The sequence below is a fragment of the Geotrypetes seraphini genome, chromosome 14 (genome assembly GCF_902459505.1).
Source record: "Geotrypetes seraphini chromosome 14, aGeoSer1.1, whole genome shotgun sequence".
Lineage (NCBI taxonomy): Eukaryota > Metazoa > Chordata > Amphibia > Gymnophiona > Dermophiidae > Geotrypetes > Geotrypetes seraphini.
Window position 1 is genome coordinate 7545442 of NC_047097.1, and position 21289 is coordinate 7566730.

Consider the following 21289-nt stretch of genomic DNA (forward strand, 5'->3'; position numbering starts at 1 on the left):
ACTTAAAAGTTATTAGCTCAATAGTCAAAGAAAGTTAAGCTCCTAAGTGTATGCTCCTAAGCTAATCTCCTGTATGTGTGGAATTTTTCGGCCAAATTTATGAGCAAAAGTTTACAAAGTTAGGAGCATGACATCTTTGACTATTGGACCCAAACTTTTTGAAAGGAAATGTCTTAGCCTTACATAGTTGAGAGTGCTAGATGTTCCTTACAACACAGAAAATTTTGTTTCTAAGCTTTACCTCCTAGAGGAAAGCTGTCCTAATGATTTAGGAATTCTTACCTTGATGTTTTCTTCCAGGTCCTTAGTGTTCAAAAGTGCATGGTTAATTCGAAAAACTATCCAGTCAAACAGGGCACTATACAAAGATTTAGCCATGGAATCTCGTACCGTCACAGCCTTTTGGGTGAAAGAAAGAGAAAAAATAAGCAAATTTAAATTACAGTATTAGATTAAAGCTGAAAGTAAATAATAACCTTAATTTGCATCATTTGTATAAAAAATAGAGCACATTGACATACATGGCTGGCTGACTGAAACAGGACAGCTTTTCAAGCTCTAGATCCAAACTTGACAAGGCAATATATAAAAGATAGTAACCTGAATGCTTTCACCAACAGTGTACAACACCCACACCTCAGGATTTTTTTTATGAATTCAAAGTTTCTCTCAGGACTTCAGTGGTGCCATTCAGAACTCAACTGATTTCATAGCTCCAAGATTCATGCACCCACCTCGTTATTAGTCCTTTTATAAAATAGCAGTTTCTCATAACATTAATCACTCTTATAAAATCTTATAATACGTTAACACTTACATAGTAAAATAGTAAATGACAGCAGGTTGAAACAATTCAAAAATACTAGGCATTGTTTTAGATTCTTATTTTACTTTTGGAGATCAGATTGACTCCTTGGTCAAAAAATTCTTTTTTTTAGACTAAAACAACTAAGAACAAATAGATCTCTCCTAAACCCAAAAAATTTCAGAATGGTTGCACAAACTGTACCTAGACTATTGTAATTCTTTGCACTATGGCATCACAGAGAAGGAATATCAGAGATTGCAACTACTCCAGAATACTGCGGTTAGATTAATTTTTTGAATAGGCAAATTCGAGAAGGCTAACCTGCTACTGGGAGAGTTACACTGGCTGCCAATGAAAAAAAGAGCAGCTGAGCAAGTCACTAAAATGAGGGGTAACTTGTGTATTTATATACTAGAAGAAGAATTGCAAAGGACAAATCAGGCGATGAACCCCCTTCTCTTATGAGGATATTATTTGCTTAATCACAAAATAATACCAGCACTCAAAGTATTATTGTGTTCCAATATATGCTCAGAGACATGGAGACTCTGAGATATTTATCTCAAATTTGAAGTCCCACTGACTAATTGTTGCATATGTAACTGTGAAAAAGCTTCTTAACTCATACTGTCACAAAATTTGAAATGGAAAAAGTAGGATAAACTTATCCTTTAGAAGATGGAACTTTTTCAGCAAATGTGGACTCAGTTTAGGAACCTCTACACATGGGGTTCCTGAATTGTAAAGCCATACATATTAGGATGAGTGGAGGCAAGACAGAAGCAGGAAAGTATAGTGGATATACGGCCATGAGTGAGCCATTTTACTATGGTAGCAGAGAAGGAAGGAAAAGGGGGTGGGGTTTACAGAACCTGAAGAGGGGAGTTAGGTTAGTTCATATTTTAAAGTTACTAATAAGATTGGTGTATAGGAAAAAAAAAAAAGAAAGAGACATGCCACCTGTATTGTTTTCTGTAGTTTTGCAGTCAATTCAATAAGGATTTTTTTTTTTTTTAAATGAATGTTTAGATTTATAATCTTTGTTGACATGAGGGCTTAATTCTTCATCAGTTTTTAGCTAAGTCATGCCTGCATCGCATCTGCTGATATTTCCTTAAATTCTGAAATGAGACCATCTCCTAATACTGTAATTCATTAAGCCTAATCTTCATAGTGATTCATGTAGGGCAGTCAAAAAGTGCACACCTGCCAATCATATATTGTGCTTCTTTTTCATATTTAACATTCTCTCTATCAGATTAGGACTACATAAAAGACCCATAACCAGCATTCACACAGAAATAAACAGTAACCTAGCCATTACAGTGACAAAGCAGTACTCTCCTAGACAGGTCCATGGCATAAATGCATCTCTGGGGTGCACGATAACACCAGCAGTCTTCAAATACAAAACAATCTCTAGGACCATTTATTTTACATGTCATCCATCACATTCAGAATGCTGTATCTGTTGTATTATTAACACTGAATACATACAAGCAATGCAGATATAGTTGACAAGTGCACACAGACATTGTCTATACTACAGCCTAAACCTTCGCTGCAGACTGCTGAAAATGCTGCACACTCCTACAGTCAATTGTTGGGCACTCACTAGAATCTCTATTATTTTACACAGTGCTGCCTGCAGATTGCCAGCATATGTCAAACCTAACTCTATGGTGATTTAATTGTCCATGTTATAAAATATCTCTGGTTTCTGCACACTACAGTCCTGGATGTTCCACTATGAACCTGTTACTGCCGTGTTAATTACTTTCATCCTAGATTAGAATACCCCTGTTATTTCAATACTGCATTCACATGCTGAACCTTGGAAGAAGAATCAAATTTTAAAATTTTTCTCCCTGTAGCTTTTTTCTTTGTTTGAACTGTCAGACAATAAGAACATAACATAAGAACATAAGAATAGCCTTACTGGGTCAGACCAATGGTCCATCAAGCCCAGTAGTCCGTTCTCACGGTGGCCAATCTAGGTGACCCCGCTGAGGAGAGAACATTGGGAAGAAGGCTGAGGAGGATTAATTTTGAGCTCCTTCAGAGACTCGATGAGAAGATCCATCAGTGTAGCAGACTTGAACAGTCTGCGAACAGAGGGCTCCTCACCCTGGTCCACAGCAGCACTCTGACTCTGATCCACTTTGCCTAGTTTCATATCATCCCTGACTGCCTCAGATACTTCCTGCAACTCTCCAAGACCATGGAATCTTCGGGCTGCAAGCCAGATGGACCAACCTCCCCCCTCCCCCTCCCAGGGACCTTAGAGCATGACTGGGGTGGGTAAACACTCAGGTTCTTATTCAGGGCACCCACATCCTGCATCCAAGCCATTGAGAAACTCAGAAGGTAAGCCGGCTCCCAGGGGAACAGACCCCCGAGCACAGAAGAAAGCACAACAGGCTGGTTCTCCAGGTCCACCCAAAGGTTTGCCCTGCAGAGCTGCAGACTGGTACAGCAGATCTGTGTCCTTTCCCAGGAAGAGAATGCCAGGGAACTGAATCATAATTTATGCTTATATTTTATTAAATACACACAAGGATTTATACCTGCTCTCAAGAATGTTTATGTCCTCACCTTCATTCTAAGCATGATTTCCACAGTATATTTGCTATTACATAAGAATATAAGTATTGACGTACTGGGTCAGATCAAAGGTCCATGAAGTACAGTATGGTAATGTGAGCAAGGGTGGGCCTGGAGCCAGGAAAACTGGGAGTCAAACAATGGGTGAAGGTAAAAGAAAATACAATTTGCTGTAAGTCAGGTAGAAATCCTGTCCCTTTCACAGGCAGGGGATATAAAATAAACACAAAAATGCTCTTTAGATGTTAATTTTAATTGTTATACTTTATTCGCTTATACTATTAATTTTATTCAAACAATGTTTCAGACAATATTGTCTGTTCTTGTATAATTGAAATATTATACCTTGCACTGTCAATAAAAAAAATATATTTTTTAAATGTCATCTGCCCAGTCTCCCACTCTCGTAAAATTCTCTTACAATATTACACAATCCTACTATGTTTTAACAACTTTGTGTCATCAGCAAATTTAATCACCTCAGTTATTCCTATTTCCAGATCATTTATAAATCTGTTAGCAAGCAGTAGTCCCAGCACAGACCACTTTTTATTCTTCTTTACTTCAGAATATTGACCATTCAAACCTACTCTCTGTTTCCTATTTTTTTACCAGTTCTTAATCCACAGTAGGACATTGCCTCTTATCCCATAATTTTCTAATGCCTTCTGAAATTCAAAACAGAAAAAAGAAAAGAACCATCAAACTCCACAGGTACACAATGGAAGGTAGAGGGTTGGAGATAACCAAATTAAGAAGCACAAGAGTAACCTGGTTTCTTAAACCTCATATCTTTAATTAAAACAAACAAACAATACACAGAGACTTGATACACACCATGTTTTGGCACAACTGAAATCGGAGAATAGCATATCTATAAGTTTACTTGGTATATAGCCGATTGTGATTTTTGTCTTAAAGGCATTTATTAGCTTTTACCTTTTGAACATGATATATATATATATATATATAAAAAATCTATCTGTATAAATCTATCTATCTATAGGATATTATATTGAGATTTACTTTTTCCCCTTAATAGCTTATTTACATAAGGATATGGTTAATGTAATTTACATGCATATTAATTAGATCCTAGTGGTCCAGATATTTCAATTCAGTACATATTTGAGACATGGAATCCATAAGAGATTTTGCATAATAGACATGTTTGTGCCAATTGAATTTAATTTTAAAAGCATCAATTCATTAGGTACATCTAAGTCTATTTGTTTTGTGGTACTGAGAGTTTTAAGAGGGGATTTTAAGTCTGCAATTTATAAGTTATTCATTTTTGACACACAGGAACGGGATAGTGTAGAGCAGTGTTTTTCAACCTTTTTACACCTAAGGACCGGCAGAAATAAAAGAATTATTCTGTGGACCTGCATCGGTCCATGGACCGGCAGTTGAAGAACACTGGGCTAAGTCGTGGGCCAGACCCCGCCCATCTCTACCCAATCTCCACCCCAGATCCCACCCCCATAATAGTACTAATTGCACCTTACACGTCCCTTGCCTCATCTGGAAACCTTCCCTCTGATGTTGCAACGTCAGAGAGAATGCTTCCGGTTCAGTCGCAGGATGCCCATAGGAGCTGATGCCCGTGGCTTTGTGCACTGAATCAGTTAGGAAGAGGGAGCTGGCTCGAAGATAATGCCACATCGATCGCATCGTGGACCGGTGGTTGAAGAATACTGTTTAGGGCCTGATGCACAGATGCTGGCCCTGTGGACTGGCAGGAAATTTCTATGGACCGGCACTGGTCCATGGACCGGTGGTTGAAGAACACTGGTGCAGAGCTCTTACCTTTTACTACAGCCCAACAGTGGAGCGTTTTAACCTAGCACATTCATTATATAATGATACTGACCAAAACAACAGACATAAAAGAGTTCCGCAAAGAAATGCGTTGCTTATAGGAACAGCACAAAAGGAAATTAAACGATTACAAATGATACAAAACACATCCATAAAACTTATTTGTAAAGCTAAAAAATTTGACCATGTAACACCCCTTCTTAAAGAAGCTCATTGGCTACCAGTAGCCCACAGAATAATATACAAACTTGGTCTGCTTACTTTCAAATCCCTTATGTTTAAAACACCAGCTTTCATTCACAAATTGTTAATACCTTACACCACAAACAGAACTTTAAGATCTACAGAACAACATTTATTATCTATCCCATCTTTAAAAATAATAAATACACGCCGCCAGTATATGTTCTCCGTTATTGCTCCCCAAAATTGGAATTCTTTTCCTATTTATCTAAGAGAGGAAACCAATATAGAAAAATTCAAAAGTAAATTGAAAACTTTTCTTTTCAATGATGCTTTTATAAATTAATTTTTAAAAATTTTTTCTTTTTTTCCAATCACCCTACCCTTCCTCATGTCCTTTCCCTATATGTCTCTCCAGACTTTTAATACAATGTAAATTCTCCCCCTAATTCCTCATGTTTCCAGTTCGTCGCATTTGTCTAAAGTCTAGTTTGTTTTATCTATTATAATAAGAATTTTAACAATGTAATTTTATTATGATGTATATCGCTTTGAATCTAGATAAAGCGATTAATCAAAATTTTATTAAAACTTGAAAAAACTTGAAAACTTGAAATAAAAACACTACTGTTCAAAAAATATCTCCCATCACTCTAACCACCACCCAATGAGTTCCCAACCAACGACTTCGGAAACACCCATCTATACTATCTCTTTGTCTGTGACCTAAAATGTACTGTAACTCTTCTACATTACACCCGATTTAAACGATCGAGTTGCCATGTATTACCTCTGCAAAATGCATTATCTTCTGTTATATGTAATAACTTCTGTGATAAGTATTATCTTCTGTGAACTTGAAGTATCATAACTCTTTACTGTTACTGTAATATACTCCTATCCTGAAATGTAATTCTACTGGAACTGCCCAGATATCTTCCATAATGTAATCCGCCTAGAACCGCAAGGCACAGGCGGAATAGAAATCCCTAATGTAATGTAATGTAATACTTGCATGCATGTGCAGTTTCTTCTCTTTGGGCGCGATGCTGAGCAAGAACACCATAAAGGTGAAGTGATTTTTTCAATTTTGCTATAATATTAAGCCTATAATTGATTCAATATTATACTGTGATTATATTAAGAACTGGTTTCTTTGGACTTCTGTGAAAATTTTTGTTCGCGTACGTCTGAGGGAACGTGCTACCGAGAAGCAGAGTGGTCTGCAAGGTTCGCTACAGCCAGCCGCGATCCTTAGCAGGCTGCTTTGAAGAGGAGCAGCATCGTCGGCAGCGGATGGTGAGTAAGAGTGGGAGGGGAGAGTCGCCGGTGTGTTCTCTGCCTCGGTGTTCCAAAATGGAATTCAGCACGGGACACAGCACGGCAGCAGCTATCACAAATCCCTAAGTGCGCATGCGTGCTTAGGGTTTTATTATAGAGGATATTCAGTATGTCTCACTACTGTGCTTCTGTCAGTCTTCCTTGCTATTTCAATGGCAATTTTTCAACATGATATGATTAAAGTATGATCTTTTCTTCTTTCTATTTGAAAGACATTGGTAGTCTCTGAGCAGCGTTCCAATCTTGGTTCTTTTGGTGAGTTTTTTGTTTTGTTTTTTAAATTATTTCCTATGGCACCTAATACTTTCTATGATTTTCATACTGTATGCTTTTTATAATCTCAGACATATTTTTTACACTACTGAATATTTATGGCACTACAGTGTATTAAACTCTCATGATAATCCTGGACACTTTATTTGTACAATCAGCTTATGCACATTGAACATTGCATTTTTACCAATATAGATTTGTTTTTGTTATATTGTATTCATTGACACCCCCACCCCCACCCCGATGAAAGTAATTGCTATTGCTGAAACTTGGATCCTGGTTGGGTTATATTCAATAAAGACATTTTTTTTAAGATAAGATCTGACTGGACATCTCACCCAATTTGGGGATTTTTGTTGTTTATTTTTTGCTTGATAGGAAGGGATAAAAATCTTGAAACTATCCTTTCCAGTGCAGTTTGAAAATATGGGTTGTATAAAGCATGCATACTTTTAGTTACATTAAAAAGGGGAATTCAACTGGGCATTTTTAAACCAGGAGAAGTAAAACTGCAAGTGTACTTGGTATTTTCAGACATATACATACACACTTTTTTAGTTGCCTTCTGCTAGCTACACAAATAGCAGATGCTAAGTGCACAGATAATTTTAATGTGACTACTTTAGCTAGTTTTTTTTCAAAATTAGAGCTTGTGTGAAAAATAACACCATACAATTTTCAAATACAGTATGTCAATTATTCTAAGTTGCTCTTTAAGGACTATGTTTATGTACATCCTTTTACTTTAGCATATACTGTAGTATTTACACATCTAAAACAAGCTCTTAACAAAGCACTAGTACAAAGTCTTTTGGAACTAAAATAATCTTGGTGAATGTTTCACAATAAAAGCTCAGCATATTTCTAGCTACTTCTTAAAGGACTATAATTCCCAAATAAATCATGGCATGCTGCCCTTCCAGTTACATTCAGTTAAAACAGCAAAGGCATCACTTACCTCTGCTAGCCTGTAGGGAAGTATGAGTTTCTCACCAACTGTCACGGTCTTCCTTGTAATCAATGCTTCAAGCAGCATCTCTTCTTTCACCTAATACAAATAAAGAGGCAACTATCAAATTTAAATATCAATGCCAAATAATTCCTGCCATTTAATCCCAGACGTAGTGAGCAGACTCCAACCACAAATACAGATACAAAACCCCAAAAAGAGTCTGTTATGTAAACCCTATAGACAGAGTGACTGCCAACTAACTCGAAACATACTGTATAGTAAGAACTTGTGATTCAACCCCAAACATAGGTATAGTGCCTACCAGGATCTCTTAAAAACATGGTTTTTGCCATCCAACTTCAAACAGATAAGAAGTTCTGGTAACGATATAGCACTAGTCATCTTAACCCCCCCAAAATAACACAGTAACCCAATTCAGCCTGCCGCCACAACATGTGCCTACAGGTAGAGGTCCATCATCTAGTGATAAGCCCAGGCATATAAAGTCCAAGAAAAGATATAATTCCCACTATAAACGCCAATATATCCAATCAAAGTGTTTCACGGACTCTGGAGTTAGGGCAAAAAGGAATCATCACCCTTCATGAAGTAGTAACATCTCAGGGTGCATTGGTACTGGAAGATACATAACATAACATTGATTCCTATTAATCACTGTTATACCCAAAGAGAAGTTCAATGTGATCTACAGCATCCAAAGAGAACTGGTCATAACCAGCAAGTACAAAAACAAGGAACATTAAAATCTATATATAAAATCCTTACTTCCGTTAACATCTATTACATAGCTTTGAAATAGAGAAGTCTTAAGAGCTTTCTGAAATACTCTATAAGGAACCCTTCTCAGTTGCATGGTAACATATTCTACCATCTTGCTGCTAGATATGAAAAGGTTACAGAATGTAATATTTTACATCTAACTTCTCTAGGTCTTGAAAATCTCAGTCCCTACAATTGTCTGATATAATCTTTGATATTCTAATTTATAATAAACAGTCAGCTTACACATATACTCAGATGCTTCTCTGTAAATAATCAGAAAAAACAATGAACACAATTAAAAAATTCCCCTGACCTCAATTGGAAGTCAGTGCAATTTAAGATAAAGAGGGATTACTTTCTCATATTTTGATTTAGAGAATATAAGCCTTTCAGTTTCAAGTTTTTGGAATACTTTGAAGTCTCTTCTGAAATCCCATAGAACAGCCTACATACAAAACATTACAATAACCTACGGTATATCAAAATAATAATGAATCCTCCTTAATCTTCCTAATACATTAAAAAATTGCTTAACCAAGATGTGAACCTGCACTTCTCAGGTTAATTTGTTTATTTATTTTAAAAATTTATAACCCACTACATCCAACAATTCTGTGCAGGGTACAATAAGACACTCATAATAATACATAAAACAAAATCACACAACATATTACATACTCCACTTAAGATATGCTAACAAAAAACTACTAGTAAATACACATTTTCTGAATTACAAAATTCCAGACTTTCAGGAACAGTGCATTTCATATAAATATACCTTAATCAGGAAGCACTGAACAATTAAATTTAACAACTATCTATAACAATTCCTCAAAGTTCTGGTTCTGATTTTAAAGGTTTATCCTGCAACATTAATTGAACAAGTGTACTAATCTTAGGCAGACTCACAAGGACTCCTTTGATTAAGCAGTGGTAGAGCCTTTTACTGCAAGCACACAGTTTCCCAGAAGCCCTGGGAAACTGAATGCTGCCTATGGACACTGACTGAAGTGAGCTGTGTTGGAATGGTAGCTGCCTGGCTAAGTCACAGCTATATATATTTCTGTTCTGTGTTCATATGAAAAGGTGTTTGTTTGTGTGTGCTAACTGTGCTCATAGTAAGCCAGGCCAACCTGCCCACTGGGATTCTCTGCCACAGACCTCTTATCTGGAACAAATTGCCAACATACCTAAAACAACCCACCACTTACCTTGACTTCCAGAAGAAGCTAAAGACATACCTCTTCTCTCTATAGACATACCTTCTATCCTCTCACCTCTTCGCTTAGCAACCACAAGATCTGACCAAAACAATTTAACTTCAAGAACTTGATCGAATTCTTATTGTAAGCCGCATAGATTCCTTGTAGATAATTGTGGGATATGAGACACTTTATTGGTAAAAGTCTTTTGAGAATGTTACCCTCTCTAGTTTCTTCCCAACTCCATCATTTAGCTCTGTCATTTGTACTTAGGGTGATATTCATATCCCCTCCTTTAATAATGTCTCTCTTTATTTTATTTTAAATAGTAGTCATCAGATCTCTATAGAAGGAACCAATATGGCCCGTCGGTGCATAGAACATAAGAACAGCCTTACTGTGCCAGACCAAAGGTCCATCAAGCCCAGTAGCCCATTCTCACAGTGGCCAATCCAGGTCCCTAGTACCTGACCAAAACCCAAGGAGTAGCAACATTCCATGCTACCGATCCAGGGCAAGCAGTGGCTTCCCCTTTGTCTCTCTCAATAACAGACTATGGACTTTTCCTCCAGGAAATTGTCCAAACCTTTCTTAAAACGAGCTACGTTATCTGCTCTTACCACAACCTCTGGCAATGTGTTCCAGAGCTTAACTATTCTCTCTAGCATGAGCAGCATTCTCACATTGGTGTCGGTTCGCCCTTTGACATCACTTCCTAAGTGCGGGTCCCGGAAGTGATGTCAGAGAGAGCGACGGCACTAAATACAGGAAGTAATCTCACGCCGGGGAAGTAAAAAAGATACAAGGGAAGGCAAGGGGTGCACGCATGGCAAGGAGCAGGGGGAGGGGCGGAGAGGAGGAGTGCTACCGTGCCCTTAGGAAGACTGCGCCCAGGGTGGACCGTCCCCCCACCCATTACTATGCCACTGCCCAGACCTATTGGTATACATTTTAATTTAACGTGCATGCAATGCACCTTTAACACACACACGAGATGTGCTTTTCACACATGTGTATAGCAAGATATATGCTTTTGTTGGTGCCTCCCAACCCTTTAGAAGGATGATGAATGTATCCTGTATTTTTATTTTTGAACTTCCACCACTCATGCAATCGACAACCCCAGACCTGCTGTTATACTTGTAATATACATAGTTAAATGATACCGGCACCTCCAGATCAGCCAGATTATTAAAGATTGGCACTTCATTTTGTGCATCACCAAGCAATGTCAGGGCATTGCTCTGAGTGCTCATTCTAATATTAATTAGCTCATTATACTACATTTCCATAGTATTCTTGGAGGCTGCTATGAGGTATGGAAGAGACTGTGCAGAGCCATTGCAAACTAAAATGATTGTATGTTAAACTGATTAGAATTGGTTTAGCATTGCATGTTAAAGGCATGGTAAGTTATGAGCATTGGAGCATGTGTCATTTCTGTGGTATACCAACTAATCACAGATAGCAAGAGACTTAGATTACTTCTTTCTTCTAAACTCCCTAAATCAAGGGTGGAGTGTGGCTTTTCTGATTCTCAGTGGTGTACCAAGGGGGGTGGCAAGTCCAACTCGGGTGCACCCCATAAGGATGATACGGGGAGCAGTCCACCCTGGGTGCATAAGGGGGTGCAGGGAGCTGGTTCACCCCAGGTGCAGACATTAACCAGTGTTAATTCCCATCTATTAATTCTACTTGAGACCCAGACATATCTACCCTGATTATACACTTCATGTGCATATTCCACAAAGGGTATGCTCATATGATTGAGTATAGCTACCCCTTTGGATTTAGAACTTCCTGAGGAAAAATACAGTTTACCCATTTTTCCCTGGTAATTTCAGCATTTCCTCAGATGATAGTTTTAATTCTTGCAAGAGGGCTATATCCATTTTCTCTTAATTAGGTGATTCATTTACCTAACATTCCAAGTTGCAATTTGAAGCTTATCATCTGCTATGGTCATAGGTAAATCTAATAAACTCAGTGATGTAACTGTCCTCCCCCTTTCCCAGATATTCTCAAACCAATTTTATATAGCCCCCTCCAATCCCGCTCCACACTCCTATCATTCTCCATATCCACTTCTCCACTACCAGCTTCACCACCCCCACCCCTGTTCACCCACAGGAAATGCAATTCCAGACTTCACAAATTTAACAAGCATTTCTATTATCTAGTAAATTCTATCATAATCTGCTGACTTGTCTCCATAAGTTACCATGATCCTCAGTATTATCGTCTTACAATCTACAGTTACTCAATGGATTGCTCACTCTGAAGAACCTTCTCCTTATCTACTGCAGTTGTTGACATCTCCAGATCGCCGGAGAGTTCTGCCTTTGCACAGATCCCTTGACAATCCTCAGAACTCATGGAATAAGAGTCTATACCCTAGGATCCAAAGGAGAAGACTCCACTGTGGATCCTTGTTCCACTTCCTTCCGTGCTTGAGACTTGTTTAGGGAACTTAACAGCTGAATTCCACTCAGTTTAAATTTTTTTGACTTTTTTGTCCAGCAATGGCAGGCTCAGGCATGACCTTGCTCCCCAAGACCATTGAAGCAAGGTCTGACTTGTAGATTGTAGATGATTACCAGAAGAGTCCCAGATCAGTCTTCTTTCTGCTTTTTCATATAATCCAATGATTTTATGAATGACTCAATATCCTCTTCAGACTTAAAAAATATGTGCTTTCCATTTTGAAAGATGACCAATCTCGTTGGATTCCAAATTCCAGACTGTATGCCCCCGGTAGTTAGGGCTTATTTATATGTCTACAGTTCTCTGCTTTTTCGCATTGTTCCACACTGAGATCTGGGAAAATAAGAAGGGTCCATTTATCATATTTGCAAGATTTCTGCTGCCATGCCAACTTTAAAATATGTTTCACCTCATGATATCTGAGGAGTTTAAGAAAAAAGGCCCTCAGTGGAAGGTTTGAGACAGGTAAAAGGTGAAGACCTCGATGAGCCCTTTCTAGCTCATATGGTGGCTGTGCTGGAGAGCCTGGGAAACAAGTGCAAAACAGTTTTTTGATAAATTGCAATTGTTGTGGGCCCCCAACTCCCTCTAGAATCCCATATATACATACATAGATTTGATCTCCTGCTCCTATAATCTACATCTTCAAACTTAGAAGACATGAAGGCCACCAGTTTTCTCCACATTTTTACCTTGGTAGTCCTCCATGTGGTGCAATCTGTCCTCCATTTGTTCAATCCTTTCTTGCAAAATATCTAAGCATGACTCTAGTTTATTCACTACCATTTCTGCAGTTTCCAACTTTGCACTTCTCTGTTCTTGAAGTACCAATGCTAATGCATCTTCCAGCATTGATATATTGGAGTTAAGTTTAGGCAGGATATCCATCAGCACCAAACTTCTTGTCAGACTAATCCCCACATTAGTGCCCTGCTTTGATATATGTCCTTAATCAACTATGTGCTCTTGCTCTTCAATACAAGTGGCATTATTACCAAAATGTAATAGCTCCTGAGCACACTTTGGACTATTTCAGATACAAATTGCAGCACTCTATCCGAGTGTATAGGGGTAGATGTGAAGTGAAATTACTCATGTCCATACAGCACAGCAGCTCCAACGGAAGCCTAATTGTTTACCTTTTCAAACCTGAGCTCAACATGAGTTACAATCAGGTACAGCCGGTAAGTCCTTATATAGCAGTTTACTATCTATGTTTGTACCTAAGGAAATAGAGGAGCTACAGAATCTGCTATCCAATCCTAGACAAACCTACTTGGTCTGCATATAACTTCAAATAAAGACACATAACATCCTTTTCTATTCAAAGTATTTGAACCCAATCATATGGTAAGACTGAATGAAGCTTTCAAGAAGTATTTGGGGGTGGTCTGCACAGATAAACATTTATGACCCTAGAAGCAGTTATATGAAAGCAAGGGAGTTCTAAGACTAAGAATTAAAGACAAAAAGACCTGAAATGCCTACCATTGAAGGTGGTGGTGGCCATTATAACAACAAATTTTGAGCTTCTCTGATAATGAAATGAATAAACATACCACTATAGAAGGCATTGGTAAGAAAAAGGATAATGTAAAAATTAGGGGGTGGGGGGCAAGGTGAGAAATTAGCAGTGGATCTATAAGTATCTAACATGAAAGAAACTCATCAAGGTGGACTGGATAAGCCAATATGGTCTTTTGCTGTCATCATCTACTCTGGATAATATGTAGAATTTTTTAAAAAAAACAAAACAAAACCATAAGGGAAAAAATAATACCTGTAATAACTGTAAAAAAATAATACCCATAATTATTTTCTCATTTATATGACTGTTTTGTACACTAATCTTAGCTGCTGATTTCTAATGCCGAGTTCATTAGTTGTGTGTCCAGTTATGACTTCTTGCTCCTGAAGAAGCTCTGATTTCCAAGTGAAACAGAGATGCTCCGTTGAGCATTTATTGACATCTTCATTACTATATCTTGATGGCATTTTTGAATCTTTTTTGCCTGATATTCGTTGGACTAAGCATTTTCTACATCTTGCAGCTAAGTGAATTTCTATTTGGGGAACAATCAGGTTTTGCAGGGTTAATTATACTTATAAAGAAAGAAATATTTACAAAAAATATTTATATAAAAATTTCTTTGACAGTATTTATTTAAAATAAGTTGAAGAAGAGTTTTCAATATTAATATGGATGAGGTTTTTCTGACCAATGATAGCTCCTAGTATGTGTACAGTACATGAATGCTTTGGAGCTTCGCAGTTCTGTTACACTGAGCTCTTGAGGACTTTTCCTCTTTCCAAGATAATTGATACTCTTTTTTTTCCTTTTTTCTGATTAAAGTATTGGGATTCACAGTCTGCTATTTATTTATATGTTTGGTTTTTCCATTAAAGTTTGATGTTTGGTTTTTTTTTTTTGGTTTGTACACTAAACATTCTTTCTTTTTTTATTTTTTGTAAATCATGTTTATTGAGATCAACCAAAGAAACAAAGGGCATACAAGAAATACGAAGGCAAGAGTTCTTTATTAAACATTCTTTCTATTGCTTCATTAACCCCCTTCCCCTTTACAAAACCGTAGTGCGGTTTTTAGTGCAGGCTGCAGTGGTAACAGTTCCCACGCTTATAGGAATTCTGCGTCAGAGCCGTTACTACCTACTATAGGTCCCTGCTATTTTTAGTGGGTTAAATGTGTGAACTGAAAGTATCGTTATATGTTGTTCTTTGAATCATTGTTAATGTTTTACGCTGTAAACCGCTTAGTTATAGGCAGTTAAGAAATTTTAAAAGTGGGGTGTAAGAAATTGTAAAAATGGGTGTAAGGTTTGTTTCATTAGATATCAACTTCATTGGAATTGCTTAAGGTGCCTTTTGGGCTTGAGAACATATATAAAAGGGCATGGACAACTAAAATATTTCACCATATCAGTGCCAAAGTGACCATTCGAGAGTTACAATCATTACATTAATAGCCTTCACAGGATCCATGCAGTTCACATGACTGATGAGTTCTATATAAAAGTAGGTGGCTATAGCCTTCAAGTGTTTGCTTGGTCACTCTGCTGAACACTAGAGTTCATTCTGTATTCTGCAATGCAAGATCAAACACCTGTAAGAAAGGAGCTATGAAAATGTAAACTAAGAAAAGTGTATTAAAGTGTCAGAGCACAGGAGTGGCTCAACTTGCTTTATATTCAATGTGCTCTATACTTAAGGAACCTAAGCCTCACATTCTTAATACTGGAACAAAGAGCTATGGCACCTGGGCTAGTCTCAGCCTGTTGCACTTATTTATGGGCAGTGTTGAAAGTACTGGGTCAAAGTAAAGTAAAAATAAAAATAAATGTATATTTTAATACTTAAATAAAAGTATAGTGAAAGTAAAAAAAAAATTATTGCCTAATCTACTATAATAAAATGCTAAGCGCGCATGCGCACTCTTACCGGCATGTTCCCTGATCTGTAGTTCCGTGGTCGGCAGGAGTGTGCTTGCGCACTTACAACACAACTCTCTCTCGTAGACCCCAAGGAGATGTGCGGGCTTGCCGGCTCCGGATCCCTTACACTTCACGGGCTGCTCAGCACACACAGCACCTGCACCAGGGAAGCGCAGTCATCCAGCCAGCGTGAGGAGGGGCTACCAGCATCTGCCTCCTGTCACAGTGGCCGCCGCCTCACGCTTAGGTAGTTCTTGGCGAACTCGACCCGTAGGCTCGCCCTTTCATGTGAGGAAATCGAGGTGCAGACGACACGCGCATGTTGAGCCCCAGCTGGCACCAGAATGTCGGGTGGAAGAGGCGCTCGCGCTGGGTAGAAGAGGCGTTCACGCCGGCGCGAGCAGGTGGCTGAGGCCCGCAACCAGTCTGGGAGAAGAAGATGTGCATGATGAGCTCACTGGCCAGAGAAGAGGCACCTGCTGTCCCCGCAGGAAAGGTTCCTCAGCCTAGAACACAGCAGCCCGACCCGCCAACAGACCACCAGGTGCCTGCATCAAAATCTTCAGCAAGACTGCTGGAAGGGGGCGGAGCTCCTCTTTCGAGTCTGTCCCGGCAGGGAGAAGGGATACTACGAGACAGGGGGATCAGGTTATGGGTGCTCCTGGACAGGGGGGGGGTAATTCTAGCACCCATTAATGTAACGGGCTAAAAAACTAGTACCTGTATAATATTTTTTGAGTAAAAAGTAAAAGTATTACAACTACAATGAATTCAACTATTGTTAACATTTTTAACCTGTAGCAAACCAGCCATGGCTATTGAAATTGGTGAATAAGTTAGTTTGCCAGCAGATTTCATCTTTTCTGGAAGATTTTTCTAAATTAGATCAGGCCCAGTCAGGGTTTAGAAAGCATTTAAGTACTGTGGCTGTTTCGATAGCAGAGCAAGATTCAGTTTTAAAGCAGAGGGAGAAGGGTGTATTGCTGGTGCTTTTATAAACCTCTTAGCAGCATTTAATTTGGTTCAAAATGTATTTATTAACAAATTTATCAACTGCCTATTACTAGGCAGCTTACAAGTAGCAACATTCATAAAATAACTAAAAGCATACAAAAACAAAATTTATACAATCAATAAACGTTTTAGATCATGCAATAAGAACAATTTATAAACAGCGCTCTAATATATATCAATCCAGAGCTAGAGTGAGCAAGAATTAATCATTCATTACAATGCTGGGGATGTGATGTAGGGAAGTAGGTTTCAAAGGAAGGGTTTTGGCATGGATTCAATCATTTTTAACCAACAGGATGGTGAGAGTGGAATTGCAGGGGCTTAATAGTGACTGGAGAGAAATTGATAAAGGAGTCTCTCAAGGGTCTGCTTTATCCTCCATGCTGTTCAATATATTCCTGAAACCATTGGGGAGTTTATTACAGATCTGGGTTGGGAATGCTTCATATATGCTGATGATGTTCAATTGATCATCTCAGTGAATAAGTTTGATGTAGAGGTTAATCACATAGGACTGGATAAAAAAGGATTGGAGAAAATATTTCTATGGTTTCAACTCAAGCCAATGGATTGGTAGTAAATAAAGATAAAGTAGAATTACTGCTCATTAATAAATGGGATGGGCAGAGTTCAAGATATCAGTTGATACTGAATGGCTCTTTAGTAGAGTCATCTGTGGGTAGGGTGATTGGATCCAAACTTTAATATATCAATACAGGTTCAGCATATTGTAAAAAATGCCTATGGGAAATTGTACTGGATCAGAGGTCTGAAATTACATCTTTCTTTTCATGCGATGACTAATGTAGTTTCATCTGTTCTCTCTGCCTTTGATTATAGTAATGCTTTCCTGTTGGGATTGCCAAAGTATTTGGTTAGACAAATCCAAACAGTGCAAAATGTAGCAGAAGATTTTTGCTGGCAAAATCATGGCTACTCCTCTTAAAAAAGTTGCATTGGCTCCCAATTGAGAGCAGGGTGAAATTTAATATCTTATTATTGACATTTAAGGTCTTGCATTCAACTGCACCACAATTGTTTACCAGATTATATAAATATTTACCACAACAAACCTTACTTTCTGCTCAAGAGCTCTTGTCGGAAATGCCTTCTTTTAAAGACATTAAATGCTTTTAAAGACATTAAATGAGTGTTTCAGGTTGAGAATGTTTTCAGTGATGGCTCCAGTGTGGTGGAATGCCTTGCCTAAGGAATCAACTCCCTTCTTTTATCAAGCTGCAATAGAGGCTTTTAGCATGGGCCGGCAGGGTAAGTGCTCCGACACTCATAGGAATTCTATGAGCATCAGAGCATTTGCCGCATCGGCCCACGCTAAAAATCTCTAGTGTAGCTTGATAAAAGCCACTTAAGAGCAGAAATAGATGTTTGTAAATTTAAAAGAAAATTGAAGGCACTACTCTTTACTAATTACTTTTGTTGATATTATGTTGCAAGTTCCTTGTGAGGCATTTTGGAAGAGAAATGCTGTGAAATTTTAAGCAGTATTTTATGTGAAAATGTGTATATGTGATGTTATTGAAATTATGTGTATATGTGATGTGTATTGTAAACAGCTTTGAATTAACTATTTAGTCATTATCTCCCTCTTATCAAGCTATGCTGACGAACAGCACAAGCTAAATGCAGAGCCACCAACTCTATTCTAACTGCCCCAATTAAAAAGCTTTGTGGAAGAAAACAGATGTTTGGATTGTAATCAATTTGGTTTTAGGAAGGCCCATAGTGTGGAGACGCTTTTATACGATTACATCTGGGTATTGATCAGGGATAATACTTTTGTATGGTCTCTCTTGAAATCTCCTCTGCCTATGACTTACTTGATCCTATGTTGTTGTTATGTAACCTTAGAATTTTAGGAATTGCGGGAACTGTATGGAAATGGCTTAAAGTCATTCCTGACTAGAAGGAAGATGTGTGTTCGGAGCAATGGAGAAATTTCAAATGAGGGTCAGGTCAACAGGGGTGTGCCTCAAGGATTGGCACTATCAGTTATTCTGTTTAATGTTCATTTAGTACCATCAGGGAAACTACTAGAAGGTATAGGAGGTCTATCATATCGAATATATCTCTTGATGCTCAATTTTTTTTTTTTTTTAATCAGGGAATGAGGTGAAAAGTTGAAATTCGAGATAGCTGGATACAAGGAAAAGATCAATAAATGGATGTGCAATAATGTATTTAAACTGAATGTTGATAAAATGGAAATCATGATCATAGGTGAGCATCATGAAGATTTATGGCCCAAGACAGTGATGTTAAATCAGCATTTGATATCAAACGAGATCATGGTGTTAGGGGTGATTCTCAATGCCAAATTATCTATGAAATCACAAATTGCAAGAGTAGGACAGTAAGCTTATTTTTCGATGAGAATATTGTCACAATTGACAAATGTTTTCACTGACTGGGATTTTAGACAGGTCTTACAATCTTTGGTACTAGCAAAGCTCAATTATTCTAATAGTATTTACCTTGGATTACTGGCTGTATGTGTGAAAGCTCTGCAGATTGTACAGAATTCAGCAACATGGATTTTAATGGGGATATCCTGTTTCAAACATATCACTCTATCTCTAAAACAACTCCATTGTTTACCAGTGCATCTCCATGTACAGTTTAAGGTCCTTAAGACAGTTCAACAAGGCTCTATATAGATCTGCTAGAATAAAAGATCATTGAAATCAGACTGGACACATGGAAAAGAGATGAGGTTAAATATGTTAACACCAAAAAATCCTCTTTCTCTGTTGCAGGACCACTTTTGTGGAATAGTCTATCAGGATTAATCAGATTGTGTAGTAATATGTTACAATTAAGGAAATTATTTAAAACACACCTCTTTATTGAAGCATTTGCCTGAAGTAATTTTAGGATAGTTAGTACGTGTTATCATGAGACTTTTTAATAATAATAATAATAACTTTATTCTTCTATACCGCCACAATCTTGCGACTTCTAGGCGGCTTACAATCAAGAGTGCTGGACATTCAGCGAAATACAATAAGTAGATATTCAGAGGAAATACAGAGATCAGAGACCTCAGGAGGCAATAGTATAGAAATACAATTTGCTGAGCGAAAATGTAATATGTACAATTTAGTAGGTAATGTCCGACAGGACGTGTTGGGGATAAATAGCAACGTAAAGTTACGATAAGATGAAGATAACAGATTATATTTATAACAGTGCTGTAAGTTCAGGTGGAATAGGGAGAGGGGAGGGAGAGGGACAGCGGGTCAACTGTTTAGGTATTTCTGGAACAGGTATGTTTTTAGGTGTTTCCTGAATTCCCCGTATGTAGTGGGCAAAAGCAGTTGGTCTAGGTCTTTGCCCCATAGGACTGCTTGGTGAGAGAGAAGGTGTTCGTGGTGCTTTTTCATTTTGCAGCCTCTAACTGGAAGGGAAATGAGTTTTGAGTGTGTGTTTCTCTTGAGTTTGTTATTAGAAAATGCGAAAAGGTCCGTTATGTACTTGGGGGTCAGGCCGTATAGTACTTTGAAGCAGAGGCATGCAAATTTAAACCTTACTCAGGCTTCCTTTGGTAGCCAGTGCAGCTGCCGATAGTAGGGTGTCACGTGGTCGAATTTTTTCAGCCTGAAGATAAGTCTGACCGCAGCATTTTGCATTATTTGGAGACGTCTCATATTCTTTTGTGAGATTGCTAGATAGGCGATGTTGCAGTAGTCAAGCTGACTCAGTATGAGGGATTGCACTAGGATTCTGAATGTTGACGTATCGAAGTATGATTTATTGGTTCTGAGTTTCCAGAGAGTAAGGAAACCTTTTCTGATTAGAGAATCCACTTGTTCCTTCATTGTTAGGCATTGGTCTAGAATAACACCTAGTATTTTCATGGTGGGCTGAATAGGGTAGTTGAGTTTATTGATGCATAGTGGGGTTTTATTGTCAAGCGGGTGAGGGGAGGCAACGAATAATTTTGTTTTTTCTGGGTTGAGCTTGAGCTTGAAATCTGTCATCCATTGTTCCATCTCATTTATGGCATCGGATGCCTTGGGACTAGTTTCCGAGATGGAGTTGGCGAATGGGATGATGATCGTAAAGTCATCTGCGTAGCTGAATAGTTTTATTCCTAGTTGGGTTAGTTTCACACCTAATGAGGACATGTAGATATTGAAAAGCAGTGGGGAAAGCGGTGACCCTTGTGGCACTCCGGATGAGTTGCTCCAGGTGTCGGAGTGTTCGTTGTTAAAGCGTACATGGTATGAACGGGATGTGAGGAAGCCATGAAACCAGTTTAGTACCTCAGCTCTGATACCAATGGTGTCTAAGCATTGCATCATTTTCTCATGGTCTACCAAGTCGAACGCAGAGCTCATGTTGAATTGCATGATC

The 21289-nt window shown here is 38.2% G+C and overlaps 1 protein-coding gene across 5 annotated transcripts in view; it reads right to left on the reverse strand.

Moving 5' to 3' along the window:
* The window catches only part of MYO9A (myosin IXA), a 517771-nt gene that overhangs the window by 294524 nt on the left and 201958 nt on the right, over positions 1–21289 (reverse strand). For all 5 annotated transcript variants that reach the window (XM_033919771.1, XM_033919772.1, XM_033919768.1 and 2 more), the window contains 2 exons: positions 7989–8078; positions 283–399 (listed from right to left, as the gene is read on the reverse strand). In XM_033919771.1, the coding sequence (XP_033775662.1) occupies positions 283–399; positions 7989–8078 (207 nt within the window). The remainder of the gene's footprint in view (positions 1–282; positions 400–7988; positions 8079–21289) is intronic.